At 35.6% G+C, this 11,387-nt stretch overlaps 2 protein-coding genes across 3 annotated transcripts; both read right to left on the bottom strand.

Annotated features, from left to right (window-relative positions):
- Positions 1-1,298, bottom strand: LOC121792392 (transcription factor MYB118-like). The gene is made up of 3 exons (XM_042190316.1): positions 1,174-1,298; positions 952-1,078; positions 1-624 (listed from the first exon to the last, which is right to left on the bottom strand). Exons 1-3 carry the CDS (start codon positions 1,296-1,298, stop codon positions 1-3), a joined length of 876 nt encoding a protein of 291 aa, XP_042046250.1.
- A 2,838-nt stretch (positions 1,299-4,136) lies between these two features.
- Positions 4,137-9,322, bottom strand: LOC121754190 (calcium-transporting ATPase 1-like). 2 transcript variants are annotated; one of them, XM_042149560.1, is made up of 9 exons: positions 9,108-9,320; positions 8,802-8,997; positions 8,340-8,394; positions 8,120-8,251; positions 6,312-7,660; positions 5,815-5,973; positions 5,111-5,282; positions 4,693-4,991; positions 4,137-4,612 (listed from the first exon to the last, which is right to left on the bottom strand). In XM_042149560.1, the coding sequence occupies exons 2-9, from the start codon at positions 8,973-8,975 to the stop codon at positions 4,364-4,366; spliced, it is 2,589 nt and encodes an 862-aa protein (XP_042005494.1). In that variant the 5' UTR covers positions 8,976-8,997; positions 9,108-9,320; the 3' UTR covers positions 4,137-4,363. The 2 variants fall into 2 exon arrangements, with proteins under 2 accessions (XP_042005494.1, XP_042005484.1); XM_042149550.1 differs by having other exon boundaries at positions 6,312-8,251; positions 9,108-9,322.
- Between the last annotated feature and the right edge of the window lie 2,065 nt (positions 9,323-11,387).

Genomic DNA, 11,387 nt, shown 5'->3' with positions numbered 1-11,387 from the left:
TTACATATCATCACTAAACAGACTTCTCAAGAAGTTCATCTCCTCATCCACCGCCTCATCCATCGCCAAATACGACGCCGCAACGGCCGCGCCATACTCATCTCCGCCGATCACCGGAGAAGCTTCGTAATAATCGCCGCTGATCACCGGAGAAGCTTCACCAGCGGTCACCGGAGAATCTTCGCCGGCGACGGCATCAACACAGTTGCTTATTTCAACAGCGGCGGCAATCTCGAATGAGAAGAAAGGCACGCCGTCAATGTCATAATCATCAACAGAAAGGGGAACATCATCATCATCCTCCGCATTGGTTACGTCATTTTCTTCTTGATCGTCACCGATTGGCGGCGGCGGAGGAGAATCGGCGGCGGCGGCGGCGGTGTTGAGGATCCCATTCCTTAGGTATTCTTCTAAAACGGTGGATTGATAGAAGCCTCTTAGCTTCTTAGACCTTTGGATGTTTCTAGAAGAAGTCTGCCTTCTTTTGGTTTTGTTCCAATGATTTTTCACATCATTTTCACTTCTTCCAGGAAGGAATTTTGCTATTTGAGACCATCTGTTTCCGTACGCTTTGTGGCCTTCAACTATCTTCAGCTCCTCTTCATCACTCCACACTACACTTTTCTGAAATGTATACATGAAAATTTGTTAGTAAAGTAATAAATGAAATGATTTTTTTTTATGTAGTAATAAATTCGATGAATGAGATCCTAATTGGTAAAGTGGTTGGGATTAATATATTCCAAAATCCAACTAAGTTCTTTCCGTGGAACCTAAAACTCAGTGCCACTCTAACAAATTTTTATGCTTTATTATAATCTTATGAAAATTACTCGTGACAAAACAAACCCTAATCATTACTTAAGTACTTATCATAAACAACAACTAACATTTTAGTTAAAAAAATACTGAAAAAAAGAGAAATTTAAAGAAAGGGAAATAAATAGAAACCGAGATATTGGGACGAAGATTATTATGCCATCGCTCTCGACATTGTTTCCCAATTCTTCGAGGCATGTGTTTAGCAACTGATGCCCATTTTTTGTTGCCATATTGCTTCACCAAGCTATCCAGTTTTCTGCATGCATTCCCATTTCCAATTAGAATAATCAATAATTTAAAAAAAATGAAAGAATTTGGACAAATTAATAAGAGTTCTTACTACATTAGTACCTGTCTTCAGTTTTGGTCCAAGGGCCTTTGTACCATGTTTCTTTCTCTTTCTCCTTTTGTTTCCTCTTCCTCCTTTGTCTGACTTTCTTGACTGGAACTGGCTCTGGATCAGGAGTTGTGACCATTTCCACATCTTGGTTGGGAGAAATATTATTATTGGTGAAATTTTGAGGAATGAACAAGTCATCAATGGAGGTGGATTGAGGCCAAATGTTGGAGCTGCTTTCAAGGATTTGAAAGATGGGATTCTCCATGAAAGAGATGTGGTTGGTGCAGAAGAAATGAAATTCTATGTGGTTTGAGAGCTCTTGATTGTACAATGGTGGAAGAGATGGAGGTGATACTTGTAGCAAGATGCATGCAATCTCAGCCGTTGAAGGATGATGGGCAGGGCAATCTAAGGGCTGATAATTTCCAGCATTGCTCAAGAATTTCAGCACTTTTTTTTTGGACAATTCTGTAAAAATGAAATGGTGGAATTATGTTTATGAATATTGATATGCATTTATGATATCATTATTTTTTTAGGGAAACTTTCAAAAGTAGCAAAATTAAATCATTTCGCAGTTGTCTCATACGTATAAAAAAAATTCTGATGAAATTTGTCATTTAAATGGAGTAGTTTTTAGTTGACTTCTGCACTCTCTTTTTGGAAAATTATTCTGTGTAAATTAAATGGAGGAATTGTGTGTATTTATGTATATAGTAATATAGATATATTTATGATACTAATATAATTTTATTTTATCGATTTAATTTTTCAGGAATTATGCGTATGTATATTGATATATTTGTGATGCAATAATCTCGAGTGAATTCTATACAAAAACAAAAGGTTTGATGTCATTGAATTGGTGGTAATAAATTTCAGTATATCCTACATAATCACTAGAGGGCCTTTTGAGTTTCGAGCTTATCTATATAGAAGCATACTTTACCAATCTTTTTAAAGATTCTTTTGTCATTATATAGTTTGAGAAAATATTTTTATTTTAAATTTGTTTCGTATTATATGAGATAAAAGAGTGTATGAGGGTAATGTAATTGGGTAGAAACTAGAAACTGATCATATTATTTTACTTGTTCTTGATCATGATCAGCCTGAAAATGCCAGTATTTAAGCCTCTTTTATCCCATGTCAATTGGTTAATTCAATTTTAGAGATGGATTAACTTGTCAATATGAGCAACTATTTTAATTTTTTTTACCATAAACAGGTAAATATGAGTAGTATAATATACTCGCTCCGTCCAAAAAAAAAAAGACTAAGTTTTACCATTTTGGACCGTCCGCCAAAATTAGACTACTTATAATTTTTTAAAAATATTTAAATACTAGTACTATTAATAACGTGTACCCCACAATCCACTAATATTACCCATCTCTTAATTATGTAATACGATTAAGATAGTTATTACACCTCACTATTTTTGCAATATAAATTATATAGTATACTACTAAATTATTGAAAATGCATTTAATTTGAAACCTAAAATTATTAAGTTTGTAAATTTAATTATACTTCACATTTATTTTCGGACTCAAAAATATTGAGGTGACAACGTTGGATTGCCACAATATATTAAACAATTAAAAAATGACATGACAAAAATGACATTGGAGACAAACTCTATCCGTAAACGAACCTTTTTAACTAAGTTGAGTGAAGAAAACAATTTCGGCAAACAAATCATGTGAGGATATATTGTTTCTATAGTGAATTTGTCACAAAATATTTACAAATAAAATAACAGCGTTATTTTTGCCTTGTGAGATTTCTTTTTTAAAATGTTGAATACATTGGGTTAATTCAGCATGTCCTGTCAACTTTCTGTAGTCTGAAAATAATAAGGTATGGTTAAAAAAACATATTTTCGATTGTTTAATAGTGTAGAAGTAGTAATTTGGAATTTTAATAGTGTAATTATAAAATTTATGGGGTAGAATTAATATAAAATCTATCAAAATATATTCAATAGTTTAAAATATACTAATAGTACTTTCTTTGTCCTATTAAAAATGAAACTTTTTCTTTTTGCATTATCCCACTAAAAATACACATTTCCTAAAATGGAAATAACATGATCTCTACATTTTCTCTTTATACTTAACTCACAAAACGACACCACATAAAATTCCTTGCCGAAAAGCAAATGTTTCACATTTAGTGGGACAGAAAGAGTAACTGATAGTGGTGCGAAAATAAATTAGGCTTTAAAGTGATACTCCATTTGTCCCATTAAAAAGTCAATTTTTGTCATTTTGGTCCTTCCTATAAAATTAGTCTACATATATTTATGAAAACTTATCTACAACTCATTACTCTATAAATCATCTTATTACAAATTATTTTCTTATTGTCCAACTTCCCACTAAATCATCTAAAGAGTTGGCCAAGCAGTAGAGAGATTAATGCCTAAAGCCAAAGGTCTTAGGTTCAACCTTTAAATTTAAATTCATTTACCCATTAAAAAAAGTTCTAAACACTACCAATGTGTAGTACTCCCTCCTCTGTCCCACTCAAGATGTCCACATTCTTAAGTGGCAAGGGATTTTAGGAGGAGTTGTTAGGTGAATTAAGTAGAGAGAAAAAAATAGCTGAATATTTTGATGAGGAAAGATAAGAGAGAGATTTATTTCCAAACATACACAAACTAAAAAAAAAAGTGGACATCTTGAATGACACGGAGGGAGTATTTTACTTCACTATTATTGACTATATTGTTTCTTATATCTTACTTTACCAATTAAAACTCCACCGTTATGTGTACATGTGTTCAATTTTGAAAATATTTCGGAGTTAATTATGTTGAAATAGGGTTATATAACAAGAGAGAGAGGCTGAATCAACATGTGATAATTTAACTCTAACTTACAAAAGCATCAGAAACTTGTCATGTGGAGTAATATTTCAAAATATAAAAAGGGGGGAAAATAATGAATAAAGCTCATCACCAGCAAAATATTCTTGTAATTTAAATTTTAAACATATGAAAACACAGTAAATGATGCGTACAAAAATTGTCATCTTTCTGTATGCTAAACTGGTTCTAAAATGATGATAACAATAATAATTAAGCGGACAATCAAGGTGAGAAATGGACATCACACTTCCGCAGCAAAATGCTTTGTCCCAAAAAATAATATCAAATGTTTGTTTCAATGAGGTCTCACATCTAAGGCTGGTTTTTTACCTTGACCCGACCGGGATCATTTTGATGGCAGCAGCAATCGGCATGCCCAGAAGCCCGATCAATATGCTTGCTAGCCACTGCTGCCATGTGAGAGGATGTGTGTTTGCAAAAGTGCCCAGAAACTCGACAATAATGGCTTGGAAGAAGACCGTGCAGCTCAGCACTCCCACAAAGACATAGTTGTCGAGTATGCCTTTGAAGACGTTTATCTTCTCCATGTCCCTGGAGTTTATCTCATTGAAAGCCTGCATCACAGACAAGCTCAACTCTGAGATAATGTGGTACAAGGTATTTGGTCAACGCAGAGAAGTTGAACAAAGTTTACTTGACAGAAGACGAATGAGTTGAATATGATTGTGTTAAGAATCAGCTCTGAATCGTCTCCATGGAGACGGAACACAGCCTTTCCAGCAGTTTGGAGGTACCAAATGACGACAAACTGGTAGATAGACTGCCCGAAGATGTTCCTCCACATGACGTTGCTGATGAAATTCCCTTTCCTTCCGACTGGAGTTCTCTTCATCAAGTCGTTGGTGGGAGGCTCAGTGGCGAGTGCAAGTGCTCCGAGTGTGTCCATAATCATGTTCACCCACAAAAGCTGGACAGCGGTGAGAGGTGTTTGGCCTGATCGTGAATCATAACTTAAGATCAGATTTTCTTTATCGTGTGATCGTAATAAACTTCTACATTGTGAAAAATGTACAAATCAATCCATATGAAAGACAGCTGAAGAAGTGATTCACCTGTCAAGCAAGCCGAGGAAAAGTTGACAATCAGTGCTACCACATTAACCGTGAGTTGAAATTGGACGAACTTTTGAATATTGACATAAACAGAGCGGCCCCATTTGGCAACAGTAACAATGGTGGAGAAGTTATCATCTAAAATTATAACATCGGCACTCTCCTTAGCCACCTGGAAAATGTAAACAAGCAGTAAGTAAATCACTGTTCACACTTCAAGTTTCATTTAATCAGAGAAAAAAATTCAGTCAACCATCGATTAATTAAGATAAACAAGAACGTAATGAGTTTCGTAACAGGCACTTCCACAATTCGCAGATTATTTATACACAAGACATTTGTGTTCTTCATAGTGTCTTAACTCAGGAGTTCAGGAGTATGCTGAAACACCACAAATAACAACTGAAGATGCAAGAAGATCCAAACACTTTACTGGGAATTCAGTGCATCTAAGTCCTTATCAACATGATAATACAGAATTTACACCCATGTTCTACTGCATGTTCGGTTATGCACCTAGAATGCTAGAAGCAGCTTATCAAGTGGTTGTTTATGTTAGAAGTTTTAGAAGTACAAAACTAGAATTTCAAACACTTTCAGATCAAACCAATATCATGAAGCAGTCTTAAAATAATGAAAACATATAAAGATCCCATGTCCTCTAGAACATGAGGCATAATCCTACTCATGGACGAAACTACTACCTCAGTTCCAGCAATTCCCATCGCAAGACCAATATCTGCTTCGTGAAGTGCTGGAGCATCATTTGTTCCATCTCCAGTCACTGCAACAACCTCCTGAAATGTGGACCGCAGATGCCTGACAAGGGTATGCTTATCCATTGGTGAAGAACGAGCCATAACCTTCAGAAAAGAAGCATAGAATAGGTATCATTAATGAATGCTATATCACCCATATCAAGCAATCTATCTAAGATAAATATGTACATAATAATCATCATGCTTAAAATATGACCATCTAGCCAGCTTAGGAGTTATATTTTCATGACTAACAAGATGGAAATATGCTCAAATCTCCACCCGATGCTTAAAGTTACTTAATCTCAAAGTCTTGCTTAAGTATCAGACACATAAGACAAGTGACCGTTTTCAATGAATACAGTAAAATCACTATATTAAGCATAAAACTTCAGAATTACAAAAAACAAAGAAAAGGAGAAGTGCTTCGGGTAGAGAAGTACCTGTAGTTTAGGGATGATCTTTTGCAATTCCTCGTCGCTCTTCGTTCGGAACTCTGGGCCTTCAATTGCAAGGCCATCATCAGTCAATATTCCACATTCTCTAGCTATAGCCTTAGCTGTGTTAATGTTGTCTCCTGTCACCATCCGCACCATAATTCCAGCTGACCTACAGATTGCTACAGACTCCTTCACTCCAGGACGAACTGGATCTTTGATACCTACAATTCCTATCAAAGTGTAACCCTCAAATGCAACGAGACTATCAGCCTTGTAGTCACCTTCAATATCCTTATACGCGAGGCACAGAGTCCGCAGAGCTTCATTAGCAAATTGTTCGATTGTTTCGTTCAGAAAATTATATGTTTCTTCATCTAGAGGAACAACCTCGCCTGCTGAATTCAGGGTCTTGTCACAGGCGGAGAGAATAATCTCGGACGCGCCTTTGCAATGTGCCTGAAAACATTCTCCAGGTAATTCCAGAACTATACCCATTCGCTTCTTTTCAGAGTTAAATGGCTCGACTTTGACAAGCTTCGATGCTTGTCTCTCTGCTTTGAAATCTCCTCCAAGGAAGACGCCAAATTCAAGAAGTGCAGCCTCAGTAGGTGTGCCAAGGACTTCGATTTTTCCATTCTCAGTTAGGACAATATCGCCTCCAGTGTTGTTGAATATAGACTTCTGAATCATTGTAACAACAGAATCTGGAATGTCTGAGCAGAAGGTAGATTTCTCCATAGAGCTACTAATTTCTTTTATTTTCCCACAAAAACACGCTTTTACAACTGTCATGTGATTAGTAGTTAGAGTCCCCGTCTTGTCACTGCATATAGTTGTGGCAGATCCCATAGTTTCACAAGCTGCTAAATGACGGACCAGTGCCTTGTCGTTCATCATCTTCTTCATGGCAAATGCAAGGCTCAAGGTAACAGCTAGAGGCAACCCCTCAGGGACAGCAACCACAACAATGGTGACTGCAATAGCAAAGTATTCGAGCATTTCCAGTGCCTCGTCTATTGACCAGCTCCATACGGTACCTTGAATCATCTTCTTGCTAAACAGTCCTTGCACAAGAACAGCAAAGGTGATTACAGCAAAAAATAGACCTATTTTTCCAATAATAGTTGCGACTCCATTCAGTTTAACTTGCAAAGGGGTCTCATCATCACCACCTTCAGAAAGAGTAGCCATCAATTTTCCCCATTGAGTTCTCATCCCAACGGTAGTAATAAGCATTTTGCACGAACCATCTTGCACTTTAGTCCCAGACAGAAGAAAGGGGTTCTCAGCTGATACATTTACTGGTTCACTCTCTCCAGTTAAACTAGACTCGTTGATTAACAACGAATAACCTGAAACAAAGAGTCCATCAGCTGGGACCTGATCCCCTATAGCAAGATGAACAATGTCTCCTGCAAGTAAATCAAATATTGAAATCTTTTGTCTGTATCCATTTCTAGTAACCTGGACTGTAATCTTTTTCTTTTCCTTATCCAAATCCTTGAATTGTAATGATTGTTTATAATCACTTGTAGCAGTGACGAATACAACAAGAAGTATACTGGCTACGATGCCAAGTCCATCATGAGCACCATTCGGCCATCCCTCTGTTGCAATGCCAACAATCAGAGAGACCACAGCACAAACAGCAAGTATCATGAGGGTAGTGTCTTGCAGGGCTTCCCACACAAAAAGCCAAAAGCCCTTAGCCGGGCTCTCCAAAAACTTATTAATTCCATAAACATCTCTTCTACGACTAAGCGCCGCCTCAGAATTATTAATCCCATCACTAACTGAAGTTGATAGCTTACCTACTAAACCCTCAACACCACCATGAACCTTCAACTTCTTTACGTTATGACCTTCGACAATCGACCCTAGTTCATCCGCATCTATTTCGAAACCTGCCCCCTTGACATCCTCAGGCACACTATAGCTTATACCTGGGGCATATTTAGGACAGAATCAGTACACACTACAGATAAAAAAAATTGAGACCAAAACACGCAATTCACGTCGTAGAAGTCTTACCCTGAATAAAACTAAGAGCGGCATGGGAAACTAATACCGCGACTCTAAGCTTCTCCTGCAACACAACAACATGAAAACACTCATATACATCTTTACTGAACTGATCACAGAGTTTTGAAACCTCAAAATAAACTTATTTGATGAAATCTCAGCAGAAATTAGCCTTTATTTGATGAAACACAGTCACCAGGTAATTAGGCGCCATTTACGACCTAATTCACTCAGCAATTCTATCTCAAATTCCAAATCTATATAACAGCAGAAATTCATGATTCGTTTAACTATCAATTTGTGTAATTATATTGACACAGTTTCAGTAATCCACTTTAAATCACAGGCAACAGTTTATTAAGCACAGTTAAACTGAATCAATCGAAGCAAAAATCAAAGAGAGAGAGAGAGAGAGGGGGGTCAACGAGGCGAAGAACCTAATTGAAAAGTTTTGAGAAAAATAGGTCAAACCTGATTGGACTTCTGGATCTCGCGCGCTTCGAAACGCTTTGACAGATTAGCGGTGAAGCGGAACCTCCTCTTCCGATTCTTCACCAGCCAGCAAGCTTTCCGCCATCGCTGCAGCGCCTCCTCAGATGAATTCTTCGGCTTCACGTCGGAAAAATCCTTCAAATAGCTCCCCATCGCCGCCGATCGAGAATCTCAGCTGCAGATCATGAAACAGAAAGAGCAACAGAGGTGATTCGCAACAGTTTTTGCTGCTGCCTTATTTGAAAAATATCGTGGAGAGCGTTGAAAAGTGTAGAAATTGCGTACTTGTTTGAGTCAATTGAATCGTTGTGTATATATAGTTGAAAAGTGTAGAAATTGCGTACTTGTTTGAGTCCCTAGGTGTTCCCTTTCTTCTAGCTCTGTCAATCTTTGCCCTAGTTGTGCGGTCAGTTTTGCTTCTGGTTTGTCTGGATATTTTTTCTTTTAGTTTAGCTGGTTGTTTTTGTTGATGCTGTGCTCTACCTCAACACTTTTGATGGGTTAAGATTTTTTTAGCATAATGAAAAGGGTTAGAAATACAACATTTTTTTTGGAATATTAATAGTGGAGTATTACCGTTGTTAATCAAGACTCTTCTATTTTTATTCATTTAATTTAATTTTGGTATAGAAAAGTGTACGTTTTGATACAAATATTTAGATTTGTGTATGAGTATCATATGACATATCTTCACACATCCTACAATTTATAACACATTTGTGAGTAAACATATAGGAGTAGATTTAATTAGACAGAGTGATGAAATCTAATATACGATGTAGTGATAAATTTTAATTTTTATTCAAATAATTTATTTTCTATTATTTAAGTAGGTTTGAAAGTGTGCATCACTGCTGTGTGAATCATCGATGTATGTACATCGGCATATATTAATAAACAAAAACGAAAATAATTTGAATAAAAAACTAAAAAAACGTGGTATCGTGCCAAAATGGTTGGTAGACAGCAGACCAGTATTCCGTTTTATACATTAAATAATGGTTACAGTTTGACTTTGGTCGGATCCAATTGCATATCCAACCATCCAACTTGTAATAAAATTCAATTTTATTCATATTTACTTAACATTTAAATTAGAGTATTAATTTGTGTTATAACTGTATTCCGTTGAAATATTTATTCAAATTGGTAATTGACTTCGTGTTATAACTTATACTACCTCCGTCCCTGAAAGTTTGTCCCATTTTTCTATTTTCGTCCGACCTTCAAAATTTGTCACATTTCACTTTTTACCATTTTTAGAAGTAGACCTCATATTCCACTCACTCATTCCTACTCACATTTTATTATAAAACTAATATATAAGAGTAGGATCCACAGTCCACTAACTTTTTCAATTCATTTTCCATTACATTTCTTAAAACTCGTGTCGAGTCAAAGTGAGACAATATTTGAGGGACAAGTAGTAATTAATTAAGTTCTAACGCACTGAATTATCGAGTTAACTCAAATTGGAATCATAATTGAAACTTATACGAAATTAAACTTAAATTGTTTGTGGTAAGAAGCTTTACTTTTCTTTCTTGAAAACACACATATCAAACGGAAGTTATTGATAGTGAATCATACAACAAAAATAGATTAGTAAAAGTACAACCAAACAATTAAATTGGAACTGAGTTTATTTTTTTGTATAAGGAGAAGAAAATGTGTTTACCATAACAAATACGAGGTGTTACATCTCATCGAGTCCATCCGATTGGAATCAGACATCATATCACTCACTTACATGTCAGTCAGTTTGCAAATTTATTTGACTATAAATTTTCGACTATGATCACACTTTTTATTCAGCCAATTCGATTTAACCCATAAATATCGCAATTTGAATTGACGTCCACGTACATATAGTAGTAATACTTTAGTCTTTAGTGGAGTTGTAGTACTACTTAAAAAAAACCTCCAATTGTAATAAAATTAAAAGGAATAATCTAGACAAACCCAAGTTGGTTTTAAAAAGGTAGCAATTAAAAGTCTAAACCTAAACAAAAGATACAAAGCGCAGTTGGTAAAATGGCTACCTACTCCCACGACTCAAATGTTTTACCACTATTTGCAAATTTAATATACTTTCAACACGTGATTCAATTATTATTTGATAGTGCTATGAATTTTCAGGTGAAGTTTTATTGCAATTAGTCATTGGATATGGAACTAACAAGTTTTCAGTTGCTAAAACCTTAGAAAAAATGGAATAAAAAAATCATTGAAGTTTCACATAAGATAAATGACATGCACTTATATAGTTGTGGTGCATCCAATTTCTGTCTCGGTGTCATAAATTATGACGTTTTAAAAATAAAGAATAAAAGTTTATGAAAATCCCGTGTAGAATGACTACCTAAACCCTAAACCCTAAACCCTAAATAAAAGTTTATGAAAATTAAGAATAAAAGTTTAAAAATGGAATAAAATCCCGTGTAGAAATGAGAATTCATGTGGTGAGCATATCTATGTTGCTCGTATCTTTTTTGGCTTGGGTATTTTATAGTCTAGAGATACAATCATACAATCACATTTAAATGTTGCTTAACTAAAGCTAAA

This window comes from Salvia splendens, chromosome 1 (genome assembly GCF_004379255.2).
Source record: "Salvia splendens isolate huo1 chromosome 1, SspV2, whole genome shotgun sequence".
In the NCBI taxonomy this organism is placed as follows: domain Eukaryota; kingdom Viridiplantae; phylum Streptophyta; class Magnoliopsida; order Lamiales; family Lamiaceae; genus Salvia; species Salvia splendens.
The sequence above is the reverse complement of the archived record's forward strand: the minus strand, read 5'-3'. Positions and strand labels throughout refer to the sequence as shown.

Excerpts from the sequence above, each read along its gene's own strand:
- LOC121754190 (XM_042149550.1), bottom strand. The coding sequence starts at position 8,975 with ATGGGGAGCTATTTGAAGGATTTTTCCGACGTGAAGCCGAAGAATTCA. Across the intron at positions 8,395-8,801 it reads AGATCCAGAAGTCCAATCAG|GAGAAGCTTAGAGTCGCGGT; the intron begins GTTTGACCTATT and ends GTTGTGTTGCAG. Across the intron at positions 4,992-5,110 it reads TTCCTCGGCTTGCTTGACAG|GCCAAACACCTCTCACCGCT; the intron begins GTGAATCACTTC and ends ATTCACGATCAG.
- LOC121792392 (XM_042190316.1), bottom strand. The coding sequence starts at position 1,298 with ATGGTCACAACTCCTGATCCAGAGCCAGTTCCAGTCAAGAAAGTCAGA. Across the intron at positions 1,079-1,173 it reads TGGACCAAAACTGAAGACAG|AAAACTGGATAGCTTGGTGA; the intron begins GTACTAATGTAG and ends GAATGCATGCAG. Across the intron at positions 625-951 it reads ATCTTCGTCCCAATATCTCG|AAAAGTGTAGTGTGGAGTGA; the intron begins GTTTCTATTTAT and ends TATACATTTCAG.